The sequence below is a fragment of the Mesoplodon densirostris genome, chromosome 19, assembly GCF_025265405.1.
Source record: "Mesoplodon densirostris isolate mMesDen1 chromosome 19, mMesDen1 primary haplotype, whole genome shotgun sequence".
Taxonomy (NCBI): Eukaryota; Metazoa; Chordata; class Mammalia; order Artiodactyla; family Ziphiidae; genus Mesoplodon; species Mesoplodon densirostris.
In genome coordinates, this window is record NC_082679.1 from 7494188 (window position 1) to 7510117 (window position 15930).

At 50.8% G+C, this 15930-nt stretch overlaps 2 protein-coding genes across 3 annotated transcripts in view; one reads left to right on the forward strand and one right to left on the reverse strand.

Moving 5' to 3' along the window:
• TRPM4 (transient receptor potential cation channel subfamily M member 4) overlaps nucleotides 1-10892 on the reverse strand; it is a 35984-nt gene extending 25092 nt beyond the window's left edge. Inside the window, exons 1-8 of one of the 2 annotated variants that reach the window (XM_060084291.1) lie at nucleotides 10788-10892; nucleotides 10392-10459; nucleotides 6302-6476; nucleotides 5768-5948; nucleotides 5411-5574; nucleotides 5024-5207; nucleotides 580-641; nucleotides 243-428 (exon numbers count right to left, since the gene is read on the reverse strand). In XM_060084291.1, the coding sequence (XP_059940274.1) occupies nucleotides 243-428; nucleotides 580-641; nucleotides 5024-5207; nucleotides 5411-5574; nucleotides 5768-5948; nucleotides 6302-6476; nucleotides 10392-10459; nucleotides 10788-10790 (1023 nt within the window). In that variant the 5' untranslated portion in view covers nucleotides 10791-10892. Of the gene's footprint in view, nucleotides 1-242; nucleotides 429-579; nucleotides 642-5023; nucleotides 5208-5410; nucleotides 5575-5767; nucleotides 5949-6301; nucleotides 6477-10391; nucleotides 10460-10766 lie in introns of both variants that reach the window. The other variant, XM_060084290.1, reaches the window with a different exon arrangement.
• Nucleotides 10893-12035: 1143 nt separating this feature from the next.
• HRC (histidine rich calcium binding protein) lies at nucleotides 12036-15751 on the forward strand. Its single transcript, XM_060084571.1, has 6 exons — nucleotides 12036-13925; nucleotides 14004-14074; nucleotides 14611-14679; nucleotides 14941-14995; nucleotides 15467-15503; nucleotides 15688-15751. The coding sequence occupies exons 1-6, from the start codon at nucleotides 12203-12205 to the stop codon at nucleotides 15722-15724; spliced, it is 1992 nt and encodes a 663-aa protein (XP_059940554.1). The 5' UTR covers nucleotides 12036-12202; the 3' UTR covers nucleotides 15725-15751.
• Nucleotides 15752-15930: the final 179 nt, after the last annotated feature.

The following is a 15930-nucleotide window of genomic DNA, read 5'->3' on the forward strand; positions in this document are numbered from 1 at the left end:
CCTAGCACCCTCTACTCCCAGAACCTAGGGGGGATCCAGGTCCCCAGGCCTCTCCTCCCTTAGACCCAGGAGTCCAGGCTCCCAGCCTTTCCTCCTTCATATCCATGAGGCTGGGCCCCCATTCCCCTTCCCTTGGATCCAGGACTCCAAATCCTCAGCATCCTCACCTCTCAAGACCCAGGAACCCAGGTTCCCAGCTCCCTCCCATCTCAGGTTCCAGAGTTGGGCCCCCAATATCATACCTGGGCCTGTAGGACCTCAGGGTCCCCTTTGGGGAAGAAACGTTTAATCACATCTTGGGCTTCACATCGCCTGCCTCCTGCACTCCCTGGAGCCAGAGTGTGGATCTCTGCCAGGCAGTCTGCAGCTCCCCCAGACCCGGCCACCAGGAGGCAGGGGAGCTGAGCCTGGGTGGCGTTCTCTATCCGCTACAGGACAAAAGGGGGAGTCAGGTTAGGGAAGGAAAGTATTCACACCTCCTGGAGTCTAGATTCCCAGCCCCCTCCTCCCCTAGGACCCAGGAGTACAGCCCCCGGCTACTGCCCCCCCCCTTAGACCCAGGCACCTGGGCCCTTATACCTCCAACATCTTTTCATCACCATCAATCAAGAGAAGGAGGACAGGGATGTCAATTCCAGTCCCTGAGGAGAGAAGAGAGCACAGGGCTTGGTCACCTCCCATCAGCCTCTGTCAGCGATGGGAGAGAACCACATTTCCCAGGAGTCCCCAGGGCAAACGCTGGCTTCTGCCTAATCCTCTGTCCCGAGGCTCATGAGAACTGTCATGCCTTTGAGGATGTTGGGAGGGGCCAGATCTTGAAGACAGTAATGTTCAGCTTCTCAAGGGAGGAGAGGGCTGGGAGCCTGGACTCCTGGGTTCCCGAATGAGGCATGAGTCAATCCTATAACTGATTAACCATCCAGCAGCCAGGAGAGGATGAAAGTGCAAATAGAAAATAAAGGAAATAAGGAATAGAAAGGACTATCCAAATACAATAAAGATATTTACCAAAGCCCAATAGCAAACTCATATAAGTTTTTTACGAACTCTATTCCCAATAAAATAAGAACTGAAACAACATTACTACTATTCACACTTATCTGGGAGTTTTGAGCTAATGTAACAATGCAAGAAAATGAAGTAATTGGAATGAAAACTTGTATATATGTTTTTTAAGCTGGAAGAGACAAAGGTATCTATTTGAAGGAAAGATGATTTATATTCTCAGAAAATCGGAGAGACTCCACTCAAAATAACTAAATATTAATAAGAGAATTTGGTTAAGAGGATTAATACAAGAAAAATACACAAAAATAAAAAACTTTTCTACAACTATTATAATATGTATCTTATCCATGTTTTCACAAAATGATAAAATACCTGGGAATTAATTCATACAGAAAGGTATAATATTTTTATAAGGAAATTGATAAACCTTATATAAGGACAAGGACTGAATAAATGGAAAAACAAATACCATGTTAACCTGTCACAATGTAACACATAAATTCAATGCAGTTTGGAGAAAGAGGGAGGTAGGAGGAGGTTGGCAGTGTTTTCCTGTTTTTTTCTTAATGGAACAAAATAATTTTAAAATTCATATGAAAGAATTAATATCAGAGGTAGGAGGAGGTTGGCAGTGTTTTCCTGTTTTTTTCTTAATGGAACAAAATAATTTTAAAATTCATATGAAAGAATTAATATCAGAGGAGTTAAGAAATTTTTGAGAAATGACAGTAGGGAGAAACTTTCCCTAATATATATTCAAACGTCTTTAAACTGCTGTAAACAACAACAACAGGAACAAATATATATATATATATATATATATATATATATATATATATATATATATATATGTGTGTGTGTGTATATAATTTTTTTTTTTTTGCCGCACTGCACAGCATGTCGGATCTTAGTTCCCTGACCAGGGATTGAAGCTGCACCCCCTGCATTGGACACGCAGAGTCTTAACCACTGGACCACCAGGGAAGTCCCAAACAAAATATATTTTTGGCACAGGAATAAATAGAGAGGTAGAAGAGGAAAATGTTCAGAAATACTTCAACATATAAAGGAACTGAATATACAACTTAAGTGGCATTTCAATTTAGCTGGAAAAAGATGGTTTATTTATTAAATGGACATGAAGAAAACGTGGCTTCCCATTTGGAAGAAAAAAATGTAGACTCCCTATCTCAAAACACCTAAAATTCATTTCCAGATGGATTAAAAGTGTAAACATAAAAATATAAGATATTAAAAAATAAGACTTAGAATATTTGTATAGCATTGGAATGAAATGGACCTTCCTAAAAAACCAAGGGAAACCAAGGGGCTATAAAAGGAACAACAAATATATCTAACCACATAAAAATGATAGAATTTTTATGGAAGTAGACACCATAATTAAAGTATCTTTTAAAAATTTTACATCTAACAGTCAAAACGTTACTAAGGACAGGATACAAAGAATTCTTACAAAAAGACAAGAAAGAAATAACCCAATTCAAAAATGTGCAAAGAATATGAATAGACAATTCATAATTGAGGAAATCTGATTGGCCAACAAAATATATGTTTATATCTTTTAATATCTTTTAATATATCTTTTAATCTTTTTAAATTAAAAAATCAAATGAAAAGTGGCATGTCACTTTTTACCCATCAAATTTGCAAAAAAAAAAAAAATTAAACCAAGAGTATCCAGAGCTGGTTAAGACTGGACAGAAGAGGAAACTCACACATTTTCGATGAGAGTGAAAACTGCTACACACTTTTAGAAAGTTATCTAGTACATCTTATTAGTATACACACAGAGCAATCTCACTTGGGGGATCTACTGTATAGAATTTAAAACACCTGGATGGAATTATGGATGTTCATACAAAGATATTTATTCATCATTGTTTGTAATGCCAAACACTGATAGCACTTTAAGTATCCACCAATTGAGGAAAATTTAAATAACAGATGGTACAACCATTACCAAGGAATATCATGCAACTATTAAAAGGAGATACAAGATAGAGAAGTTTGTATCTAAAAGGGATGGTTATAAGAAAGTGATATGTATATGTATAGTATAAAAGAGAGAAAGGAACACCACTGAGCATAGGATTTTATAAGCATAGACAAAGATATAAAAGGATTAACTCCAAACCATATAACACAGATTACCCCAATAGAAGGGATTGGAGCTGGGAAGGGAATTTGCTAATGTCTTTTTTTTTTTTTTTTTTTCTTCTTTGACCAGTGAGTTATTTACAAACTACAATTCAGGCAATGATATGAATTTCCTTATATACCTTCGCATGGTTTGATTAGTTCCAATAAACACATATTAAAGCTGCCATAAAATATTATGTTGAGTGAAAGAAGCCAGTCTCAAAAGGTCATGTATTATATTATTCCATTTATTTATCTTCTGGAAAAGAGAAGACTAGAGTGATGGAAAACAAATCAGTGGCTGCCAGGGGCTGGGTACAAAAGGAATGCCTTCATGGTAACAGGTCTATGTCCTGACTGTGGACATGAAGCTCTACATATGCCTAAACGCACAGAATTATACACCCCCAAAAAGTCAGTTTACACCCCAAAAAGATAATTTTAAAAATAAGATTAAAGTTGCTGAAAAGCTAAGTAAAGTTTAAGAATTAAATGGGGGACTTCCCTGGTGGTGCAGTGGTTAAGAAACAGGTTCGGTCACTGGTCCGGGAAGATCCCACATGCCGTGGAGCAACTAAGCCGGAGCGCCACACTACTGAGCCTGCACTCTATAGAGTCCACAAGCCACAACTACTGAGCCCTCATGCCGCAATTACTGAAGCCCACGCACCTAGAGCCCGTGCTCCGCAACAAGAGAAGCCACCGCGATGAGAAGCCCGCACACCGCAAAGAAGCGTAGCCCCTGCTCGCCACAGCTAGAGAAAGCCCACACACAGCAACGAAGACCCAACGCAGCCAAAAATAAATAAATACTTTAAAAAAAAAAGAATTAAATGGCCACTTTTTTTTTTTTTTTTTTTGCGGTACACAGGCCTCTCACTGTTGTGGCCTCTCCCGTTGCGGAGCACAGGCTCCGGACGCGCAGGCTCAGTGGCCATAGCTCACGGGCCCAGCCACTCCGCGGCATGTGGGATCTTCCTGGACAGGGGCACGAACCCGTGTCCCCTGCATCGGCAGGCGGACTCTCAACCACTGCGCCACCAGGGAAGCCCCAATGGCCACTTTTTAAAATACAGGAAATGTTTATAAAGAAGCAGGTTTCTGTTTAGTTGACTTTCTACATTGGACATTTCTTTCTGTTGTAGTGATTTCTGCCCTGTCTTTATTATATCCTTGCTTCTACTTTCTCTAGATTTGATTTGCTCTTCTGTTTCTAGGATTTTTTATAATTGGAGACTTAAATCATTGATTTTCAACCTTTCTTTTCTTTTCATTTTAGATAAGCCTTTAAGTCTACAGATTTCCCTCTAACTACTGCATTAGCTGCATCCCCAAAGTGTTGGTATGTCATAACATCATTATCATTCAGTTCAAAATATTTTCTAGCTTTTTTTTTCCTTCTTTGATCCATGGGTTATTTACAAACTACAGTTCATGCAGTGATATGGATGAATCTCAAAGAAATAATGTCAAATATGAGAAGGCAGAATTTAAAACATGGGGTTGGTGTGACTGTATTCATATGAAACACGGTCAGAATTACTCTATGCTGTGACAAGCAGGATAGGGTGGCTCTTGGGTGTGGGCAGAAGGCTTCTGGGGGCTGGTATTATTCTGTTTCTTGATCTGGGTGCTGGCTGCATAAGAGGGTTCAGTTTGTTAAAAATTCATCAAGCTGTCCACCTTTCGGTATTGTAGATTTCAAGATAATGATTTTTTCAAACACAGCAAATGATGGGAGAAGGCACTTGACCATAGGAAACTCCCCCAGCCGCAACCCCCAAATTCCTACCAGATCTGACCACTGGGATCCTGAGCCTTGGGCTGTGAATCCCCAGTGGAAGGAGCCACTCACCTCCCACGCCCGTCTTCTGTTGGGCAAGGTAGGACTCGAAGCCCAAGCGGAAGCGGTTCTCGCCGCCCAGGCGGCCGTGGGTGCCGTCGTCCACCAGGAGGAAGGCCGAATAGTTGTAGTCAAGAGGAAACTGGACCCCATCCTCGGGGTCACCGTGCCACCTGTACCTCGCAGGAAATGAGCCCTGGGGGGCAAGTGGCCAGACCAGGGAGTCTTTCCATCAGGGCCAAGAGGACAGACACCAGTTGTTCCTCTCTCAGACCCAGGACTACAGGTCCCCAGCCCCTCCTCCCTCATACCCAGGAGTCCAGGCCCCCCACCCCTCCCCCCTCAGACCCCAGACTCCTGGCCCCCAGCCCCCTCCTTGTCCAAGACCCTGGGTCCCACCTTGGGGTTGATGAGGGTGTCTCTGTTCCGAACCACACCCCAGGGGGCCACGCCCATGGCCACCACCTTGTTGCCACCAGTCCTGGCCGTCTGGTGGTCCCGCACAGCCACACCCACATGCCGTCCAATGCCCTTGTGCAGCCCTCCGGTGACAATCCAGGCCCCTACACAGCGACACAGACTGGTGGTGAGGTCCAGAGACACACAGGCGTGCAGAGACAGAGAGAGAGAGACTAGAGAGTGAGACAAAACCCCCACACAAAGACGGGAGTGGGGAAAGACAGAATTCCAGGGAAGTGGGGGAGATGGGGGGGCAGTCGGCCCCGGCCCAGGAGGCAGATGCCCACCCTCAGTCACCTGTGTTCTGGGCAGCCCTCACCAGCCCGCGTCGCAGCAGGTCCTGCAGCCAAGTCTGGAGGGTGGGGCCCCCCGATCCCCCCAGCACTGACACCACCAGGTTCGGGGCCTGGAAGCCCCATAAGTTTGTGACCAGATTATAAACTGTAGCTGGATCCGTGCGGTCAGAGAGCCGGAGGAACTGTGGACACACAAGAGAAGGGACACGGGGAGGGGGACAGAGACAGAGAGAAAGGGACAGAGATGCAGAGGGAGGAGCACAGAGATGGGGGGAAGGGGGACGGGGACAGAGACCCAGAGGGGAGGGATGGAGACCCAGAGAGAGGAGGACAGAGACTCAGAGAGAGGGGGACAGGCTTAGAAAAGACAGACAGGGGTGGAGGGGACAGGGATCCAGGAGAGGTGAAGATAGGGATGGGCAAATGGGGAGACACAGCGTTCAGCTGGGACACCCCCAGACCCTGGCTCCGGGAGCCCCTGAGGCATGCAGCCCCTCTGGTCAACCCTGGCCCTGCCCAGACATGCAAGCCTCACGTTGCTGGCCTTGCGGCCGGCACCCAGGAAGTCCACGTCTCCGAAGGCATCTGTGGGCTTCTCCGTGGTGTGCAAGTCACTGTCCCATACGGTCACCACGGCTGCCCCGAATGCATCCTCCACAGCCACTGATGGGTGGGCACACCGGGGTTGCCCACACTGGCACAAGGTCCCCCTGAGGGGGGAGGGGAAGGAGAAGGATGAAGCCCAGAGGTGTCCGCACCGACCCCAAGCATCCTGTAGAAATGTCCATATTTCTGCATCTCCCTCCAGAGGAGTTCACAGTCCATACTGACCCTGGCACTGGCCCTCCATGGTTCTGACCAGCCTGAGGGAGAGACCGGGGCAGAACAACCACAGTCACCTCACCCACCAGCAGGAAGCCACAGTGGCTCAAGAGCACCTGAGCAGGGAGGTCTACCTACCAGACCCTACACTCACTGTTGCCTTCAGGGCCTGAAGTGGAAAAGTGCAGGGGGCCATCGGGGATGTCCTTGCTGCCCCCAGTTCAAACAGATGATATTCACATGAAAAGGAAAATCAAGAGAGTGATCACAGAGCACGCATTCACTAGAGGCCAAGGCAGCTGTGTGACTTTGAGCAAGTAGCTTCATCTCTCTGAGCCTAAATTTCCACCTCAAATGGAAAGACAATGATAGCACAGCCTACGTCATAGAACTACGAGGGGCCAATGAAATAACACATTTCCTAAAATGGGGGCCGCATACCAGATCCAGTCTCCGTGAACTCCACACAGAGCTTTAAATAACCTTGAACAACACAGTGAGAAAGTCGTTCCTTTTTGAGCTCTCCTGATTACTGTCAAGGAGAGAGGATCAGCTGGGTGCTAGAATATTTTTAATGCCTAACTCTTTACTTTTTCTTTTTAACAGAGAAAAGCTGGCCTCAGGCTCAGAAAACTGGGCTGGCAACAGCATCCATTTAGACGGTAAGTACTTTTTATTTGGTTTTCATTGTGATTGTCTTTTATGGCTTGTTTCTTTCTCTTTGTGGCAAATGGAACAGATTTTGCATTTATGGTGATCACATGTGAAACTTTTTCCCCCTAAATAAATACGCAAGTATCCCTTGTTACCTAATGGGATTGGCACCTGAGTTTAAAAACAGCAAGCAACATGGGTTTGGGAGATGAGGGATTTATTTGAAAATGTATCTAAATCTCTTTGGTCCCTGATTCCAGAAGGGATTCAAATATCGGGGGAGACCTGCATTTATGTAAACAGAGTGAGCCATGATTTAAGGAATAATTTTATGGAAAGAATAGCACAGGTGGTCCATGGATTTGACAAGAGTTGTAAAGTCACTAAAAGAATGGCCAACAAATCCAAACAGAATACACCAGCTCCTGGCACAGTGAGAACTATAGGATACACCCCTCTACCTCCAAGGTCCTGGCATGCCTCAGTTTACCCACTTGATCCTTTCACCCATCTCAACCCTGTCCCTGGATGCCCCTCATTCCTGTCCATCTACTTCCCACGAGCCCTTCCTGGCAAAATTTCTTCATGGAATGTTCCAGAACCTGAACTGTCCAGTACAGTAGCCTCTAGCCACACCGTGCTCCTTATATTCAAATAAATTAAAATTAAATACAACTAAAAATTCAGTTCCTCAGTTGCTCTGGCCACATTTCAAGTGATCAGGAGCCACATATGGCCAGTGGCTGCCATATTGGATGTGGATATAGAACATTTTCACCATTGCAGAAAATTCTGGTAGACAGCACTGGCAGACTCCCTCTCTGTCCGTCTCATCTCCTAGCCCCCTTTCTCTGTGTGGCCACTGAAACCGAAATTGTTCCCGATAAAATCAGCAATTACCTGAACATCCCCGAATACAATGGCTTTCATTCAGGTCTCATCTGACTCAGACAAAGTAGCACTGGTCATAGCTAAACGGCTGATTCTAGAAAACCTTTTCCTTGGCAGAGCACACCCGTTCCCCTGGCTGCTCTGTCTCTGCCTCATCTGTGGCTTTCTCTTCCTCTGTGCCTCCCTTGAGTGTAGGTGTTCCCCAGAGCCAGGACCACGTGCCTTCCCTACATGGCTCTCAAACTCAGTGCCTCCAAGGGCCAGGCAGGTAACGTAAGAGCAAGAAGCATCAGGTGGAAAATTATAAGTGGATGTGCCGGAGGCTGTGCTGACTTGAGGCAGCATGTCTGTCTTGAAGCATTCAGAGACAAGTTTTTAGCAATCCTCTTCCGTGGAAGAAAAAAAAGAAAACATCGGCCATAGAATTGCCAGTTTGCAATCTCCTCTGATTTTACACTTTCTTCCCCCCATCCTACTTCCACGGTTTCCATTACCACCTACAGCTAGGACTTCTCAAATCTTGGATGGAAGTCACAGACTTTTCCTGAGTCCCTGAGCCAGGTTTGCAACGCTCCTGGCTCCCCCAGGCCCTTCCCACACATGAAATCCCACTCTGAGTTGGGCGACATTTCCCAAACCTACTCATGCACCTGGGTTCCCATCTCGGGAACAAGCTCACTGTTTCCCAGGTCCCAGATGTCTGGGCCCATCCTCCCCTCTCCCCTCTCACTCTGCAAATCCATCGGTCCCCAAGCTCCTGCCCCTGAATCTTTGCCCCGTCCCCACCTCTCTGTGTCCCCTCAGCCCTGGCCTGCCTCAGGCCTGTTCTCCTCCCACCTGCCCCTTGCTCAGCCTCTTCCCCAGCTTCCTGAACTCCCATTCATCCTCACGTGGCCCTCAGAGCATCTTTCCACACCCAGAGCTGACCCTGCCCCTCCCATGGCTCCCCAGAACACCAAGACACGGTCCCAACCCCTCGGGGTGACAGTTGAGGCTGTGTGACTTCTGGCCCTGCCTTCCGGTTTGATATCCTCTGTCAGATGCTCCCTGCACCTTGAACTCTGCCCCCATTTGCAAGCCACATCGTCAATAGGGGCAATTTATACTTGCTGTTCCCACTCCTGGAATCCAATCCACCTTCAAGTGTCAAACTCCAACTTTATCACTTTCCAATGTCACCTCATTAGCCCCTCCTCCTACAGAAGCCATTGGTGACACCCTGTATCCCCTCCCCGGACTTAACCAGATGCCTCCTCTTGGCTCCCACTGGGCCCAGTGGCTTGTCCTTTGCAGCTCCCATCTCCTTGCCCTAGAATCATCTTCCTCCCACCAGACCAGAGGTTCCTAAACTTCCTTGACCGCCCTTTCCATCAGTAAAAATTTTTGAGCACTCACCCCCAAATAATATATATGTTTATTTATACATAATTCAATCCATCCTGCACTAATATAGTCATAATAAAACACACACTAAATTAGGAACGTTGACATTTCCCATACCCCAAAGATTGCCTTGAGGACACTAGAAAGCCAGAACCCACTTGAGAGACCATCACTGAAGGCCAGGAGTCCCTAAGGGTGGCCACTCCCCACCCCCCAGCCACCCAGCACAAGCACAGGCCTTACACATGCTAGTAATTGCTACCTTCCGGTGATTCCTATGGACATATTTTCCAGTGATTACTATGTGCTGGGCACTGTTTCAGAAATATCACAAGCAGTAACTTGTTTAATTCTCACACTATCCGCAGGAAATAGAGCCTGTTTTTAAGCCCAGATGATAGATGAGGCCCAGAGAAGTGAAATGATTTGCCCGAAGCCACACAGCACGTGTCCCAGCTGAAATCTGAACCCTGGCAGGGCCTGTGCTCTTGAAAATCATGCCCCCTTGGAAGTGCTGAGTGAGAGTTTCTTGGAGGAATGAACAAGTGAATGAATGAAACAGAGACAGCCAAGAAAGAAAGACAGAGAAAGTGACACCAGGAGGCAGAGACACACAGAAGGGACACGGGGAGGGAAAAAAACAGAACCCAGCCCCAGGGCTTGAACACTGAACCTGAGCGGGAGGATGGGAAATTGGAAGTGTTTGCAGACTGACCCAAGCCCTCCCCGAGGTAGAGAGCCACCAGGGAACGCCCTTGGAAGTATCAGCTCTGACGAGACTGGGGAAGGGAAGGAACCGAAAGGCGGGGTCTGCGGTGGGCGGGGTCAGCGGACCCGGGACACTCTGGGGTCTGTCCCCGGGGCGAACTCCTCACCCCGCATCTGTGGGGTCAACGATGAAAGTCGTGCACGTCTTCTTCTTGAAGATCTTGGGGATCCAGCTCTGGAGACAGGAGCAAGGAGTGGTGGGGTGGACCCAGTTCGGTCTTAAGTCACGGAGTGACCCACCCGCGCCCTAGCAGGAGACCCAGGAGTCCGGGACCCCAGTGCCCTCCTCTCCCGGACTCAGGAGACTCGACCCCCCCCAACCCCCTCACCAATCCGTCCCCAAGGACCCTGGAGTCCGGGCCCCCAGCAACCCCTTCCTTTGTCTGACCCAAGAATCTGGGTCTCAAGCACCCTCCTCTCCGGAAACCAGGAGGCCAGGCCCGAGCTCCCTGTTCCCTCAGGCCCGGGTCCGGTCGCTGTACCTGCTCCTTCTCTGCACCCACCATGCTGCCGCAGCCACCGCAACCTATCCGACTCCCGGCATTCGATCCACAAACCCGGGTTCTAGATGCGCCCTGGACAAACCGGATCCGCCAATTCCCAGCCCAGACTGGGGCGGGGCCAGGTCTGGGGGGCGGGGAGTTTCGGAGAAGCGTAGAGCGGGAGGCGGGGCAAAGGGTTGGACAGGACCCAGAGAGAGGCGGGCAGGGACCCAGGGGGAGGGGGACAGGAACCCAGGGAGAGGGGGACAGAGACGCAAAGAGGAAATGCCAGCGATGAGAGAGAGGGCACACTGACCCAGGTCGGGGGATGGGGGGCGGGAAACACAAAGACTTAGGTGGGGGCAGAGAATCAGAAAGGGGGAACAGAGATTGGCGGGGGCGCTACATTGACCCAAAGAGGGAGAGAGAGAGAAAGGTTTGAATGGGTGGCAGACACTCAGAGTGAGAGGGAGAAGGGGACAGAATCCTCAGGAGGGGGGCAACAGGGACCCTGAGAGAGAGAGCTGGTGAAGAAACAATGACAGAGAGAGGGAGACCCATAAAGAAGGATGGGAACCCAAAGAGAGAGGGCGACGGTGACAGGATGAGGAGTGGGAGGTATTGATATGCAGACAGGCAGGGCCACATGTCTCCTGCCAGCTCTCTGACAGGGACAGCTGTGGCCTCCTGGGTAACCTGAGCCCCTTGCCCCCCCTCGCTGTATTTATAGCCCCGGCCTGGCGCCATCCCCTGCCCCCAGATCTGAGTTCCAGGGACAGGAGGTCATGGGTACGTGTGCTGGAGCAAAATTCCTTTCACGCTATTCCAGGGCTTCCATATTGGCATCCACCTTCTCAGCAAAGTAGCCCATTCTGGCCAGAAACTCCCCATAATCTAACCCCCAGTCCCTCCTTGGCAGGGGTTTCTCCCCTCAGATACATCCCTCCTGCTACCCACCCCCATGGCCCAGGCTCCCCCCAAATTGGCCTACTAAAAATCTAACCATTGTCTTTGCAGCTGCCAAACATGAACTTGTTGGCAACACAAAGTCAAATCCCTTGGTTCCCCTCTCCTGGCCAAGGAGAGACCCCTTCATCCACCCCCTCCCCAGCTGGGAGGAGGAGGAGCAGGAGGGGAGGGGCAGGTGGGGACTGACCCAGAATAACTCAGGGCTGAGAGTAAATTTAGCCACAGAGAGGGGAGGGGAGAGACCCTATTGGCTGGGAAGTGGGAGGGAGGGCCGGAGAGGAGGGTAAGGGGCTCTGGAGACTGCCTCAGAGGGCCTGGCTGTGAGGGCCAGAGGGCAGAGGCCGAGAGAGACACAGCAAAGGAACAACACAGGGAGAAAGAAGCAGAAGGAGCCCAACATTCATCCACATAGCCATAGCCACAGTGGGAGCCAGCCCTGGGAGAGGCTCTGCTGCCTGTCTGTCCCCATGGGCCACTGTGGGTCATGGCTGCACACTTCTCTCCTCTGGGCTGCAGTGGCCAGCCTGCTTCTCCCCACTGCCGTGACCCAGCAGCTGAGAGGGGCTGGGCCGGGGCCCAGCAACTGGAACAACAATGCAGGAGCTTCGGAGCCCTCAGAGGACGCGTCGGGCAAGTTTGGCCACTCCCTGCACAGCCATAGAGGCCACGGAGATGAGAACAAGGATGTTTCCACGGAGAGTGGGCATCATTTCTGGGGCCACGGAGACCACAGAGAAGAGGATGAAGATGTCTCCAGAGAATCCCAAGACCATAGGTACCAAGGCCACAAGGTGGGAGATGAAAACATCTCTGGTGAAGAGGAATATACAGAGCATGCTCAGCAGGCCCGTGGGCACAGAAGCCATGGGAATGAAGAGGCGGATGATTCAGCTGAGCACGGGCACCCCTTCCCCAGCCCCAGGAGCCATGGCCATGAAGATGAGGACGAAGACGAAGTTGTGTCCAGTGGGCATCACCATCATATCGTCAGGCATGTACACCGAGGCCATGGAGAAGAGGAGGATGAAGAAGAGGAAGAGGAAGATGTCTCCACTGAGTATGGACACCAGGTTCACAGACAGCGAGACCATGGGAAGGAAAAGGATGAAGATGTCTCAGATGAACACCACCATCATGGCCCCAGCCACAGACACCGAGGCCATGAAGAAGAAGAAGAAGATGATGATGATGATGATGATGTCTCCACTGAGTACATACACCAGACCCATAGGAGTCAAGGCCATGGGAAGGAAGACAATGAAGATGTCTTAGATGAACACCACCATCATATCCCTAGCCACAGACATCAAGGCCACAGAGACAAGGAAGATGAGGATGAGGATGTGTCCACTGAACACTGGCACCAGGTTCCCAGACGTACCCACCATGGCCTTGGAGACGATGAGGAGGAGGACGAGGAGGAGAATGTGTCCGCTGAACACTGGCACCAGGTTCCCAGACATACCCACCATGGCCTTGGAGACGACGAGGAGGAGGACGAGGAGGAGATCACAGTCAAGTTCAGCCACCATGTTGCAAGCCACCAACCCCAAGGCCACAAGAGTGCTAAGGAGGAGGACTTCCCAGAGGAATATGAAAGAGCAGTCCCTGGCCATCACCACCACGGAGTCCCCAAGGAGGAAGATGAGGACACCTCTGCCAAGCTTGGCCACCAGGCTCCCAGCCACAGGCAGCAAAGCCACAGAGATAAAGGGACTGGCCACAGAGGGTCCATCAAAGAGGAGACTAGCTACCAGTCCCCAGAACACATGGGAGTAAAGGATAGAAGCCATTTAAGGGAGAGTGATTCTGAGGAGGAAGAGGAAGAGAAAGAAGAGGATCACAGCTCCCATGAAGAAGATGATGAAGGTTCAGAGGAGGGAGGAGAAGGTACCCACCATGGCAGCCTGGACCAGGAGGATGAGGAAGACAAGGAGGGAGGTCATGGCCTCAGCCTGAGCCAGAAGGAGGAGGAAGAAGAGGAGGAAGAGGAGGAAGAAGAGAAGGAGGAGAGGAGGGAAGAGAGAGCTGAGGTTTGGGTCCCACTGAGCCAAGACCACCAGGAGGAAGAAGATGAGGAGGAGGGGCTGGAGGAGGATGAGCTCCCCTTCACCATCATCCCCAACCCGCTGGCCAGGAGGGAGGTGTCTGGAGGTGCCTCCAGTGAAGAAGAGAGTGGTGAGGACATGGGTAAGTCATCTGACTGGATGATGGGGGTGGGGAGGAGCGGAGTCAACCTGGGTCACTGTTGCCCTCTTGTCCCCACAGATCATCAGGATGCCCAGGAGTACGGGAACTACCAGCCAGGGTCCCTGTGTGGCTACTGCTCCTTCTGCAATGTATGTCCGCAACCCAGCTCCATCCACCAAGCTGTTCCTAGAGTTCGTTCCTGGGCTCTGGTGTGCCTTGGGAGGGCCCTGAGCATCGGGCCTGAGTAAACAAAGACACTTCTGGGGCCAAGTGGGGGACAGACTGGAGGCCAGGAGGCTGGGGAGGAGCCTGGGATAGTGGTCCAGGAAAGAGAGGGTGAGGCCTGAGCTGCACTTGCAGATGTGGGGACAGGGAGGAGGGTTCAAGGCAGAGCCGAGGGAGGTGGGACAGGACTGGAGACTGACAGGCTATGGGGAGAATAGGAAGAGAGTGGGTGAAGAGAGTACCCAACGGTCCAGCCCACAGTGACAAGGGGACGTCGGGGGCGCCTTGCAATAGGGAAATGAGGGGGTGGGAAGCAGGTTAAGCAGGTTGGAGGATGATACTGAGCTCAGTGTCAGAAGTAGTGAGGCTGAGAAGTTGGGGATATGTCCAGCGGGTAGGGTGGAGGACTGGCGGGTGGCTCCCAAACGTCCCTGCCTAACCAGGCTCCTCTGGTCCCCAGCGATGCACGGAATGTGAGAACTGTCACTGTGATGAGGAGAACATGGGAGAGCACTGCGACCAGTGCCAGGTGAGACTTCTTCCAGACTGAAGGATCCACCAGGTTTCCGGATGGCCCAGGACCATCTGAGCACCCCCAGCCCCAAATCCTCTGCCCTCAAACTGACCTAACCCCTTACCCCTGATGCAGCCTTGACTCCAAACCCGATCCTGCCTCTGACCTTAACCTCCACCTAGCTAGCCTCCTGCCCAAGTACGGCCCACGCCCCATCCTAACTCCGCCCCTGACCACCTCGTACCGCTGATTCTCTCTCCCCACCCCCGCCCCCAGCACTGCCAGTTCTGCTACCTCTGCCCGCTGGTCTGCGAAACTGTCTGCACTCCCGGTAAGCATGGGTGGGGCCCAGAAGAAACCTGATGAAGGGGCGGGGCCTAGTGGGTGGAGCCGACCTGAGGAGCAGGCTGGAAGGTTGTGGGGCGTGGCTATGTGCGGAGGCGTGGCCAAGGCTGGGACTCTGACGAGCGGGAGGAGCACGGAGGGGCGGGGCCGGGCAGAGGGAAGGTTGGGGATAGGTGCCAAAACCTAAGAGGTTCGGATTGAGGGGTGAGCCTAGAACCAAGAGGTTGGGGCCAAAGCAAGTGGAATTCGAAGGACGCGGCGGGGGGTGGGGCTATTGGAGAATGGGAATACTTAGAACACTTAGAGCCAGGAGGAAGGAAGGAGTCGCTGTAGAAGGAATTAGTTTGGGGGAAGGAATCCAGAAAAGGGGGCGGAGCTAGTCCTGGTCCTGGACTGAGTGAAAAGTGGCCCCCAATTTCACCCGTGGTGTACCCCTCAAGCCTCTTCTCTCCCACAGGAAGCTACGTCGACTATCTCTCCTCGTCCCTGTACCAGTAAGTGTCTGGAGGGGGGATGTTTAAGGGCCCCGTTTAGAAAGGTGCTGTCCCGCTATGAATTATTGGACAACCCTGAGCCTCTAGTCCCCCCTTGGTGAAATGGGCAGGTTAACGATCTCTAAGCGCCCTGGTGTGAGCTTTGGACACTTCGGCTGTCCAACCTCTGCGTCCTTCTCTCCAGAACCCTGGCAGACATGCTGGAAACTCCGAAACCCTAACCCAGACACACGGCTGCGGCGCAGATATATCTCCCTGGCCCTCCAACCCCTTTCCACGGGCCATATTTATTTCTCTGAATAAACGTGCTCCCCGAAACCTCATTGTCAGGCCTGGGGTCTGGATCCTCTGGGCACCGGGGAACGCGGGTGGGGTCTGAGGGAGAAGGGGCCGGGACTCCTCGAGGTGGCTGGTTGCTAGGTCCTGA

What these genes read in the sequence shown, in the direction of transcription:
- HRC (XM_060084571.1), top strand. Translation starts at nt 12,203, where the DNA reads ATGGGCCACTGTGGGTCATGGCTGCACACTTCTCTCCTCTGGGCTGCA. An exon ending in GCTACTGCTCCTTCTGCAAT is followed by an intron (nt 14,075 to 14,610) that starts GTATGTCCGCAA and finishes TCTGGTCCCCAG; the next exon opens with CGATGCACGGAATGTGAGAA. An exon ending in CTCTCCTCGTCCCTGTACCA is followed by an intron (nt 15,504 to 15,687) that starts GTAAGTGTCTGG and finishes CCTTCTCTCCAG; the next exon opens with AACCCTGGCAGACATGCTGG.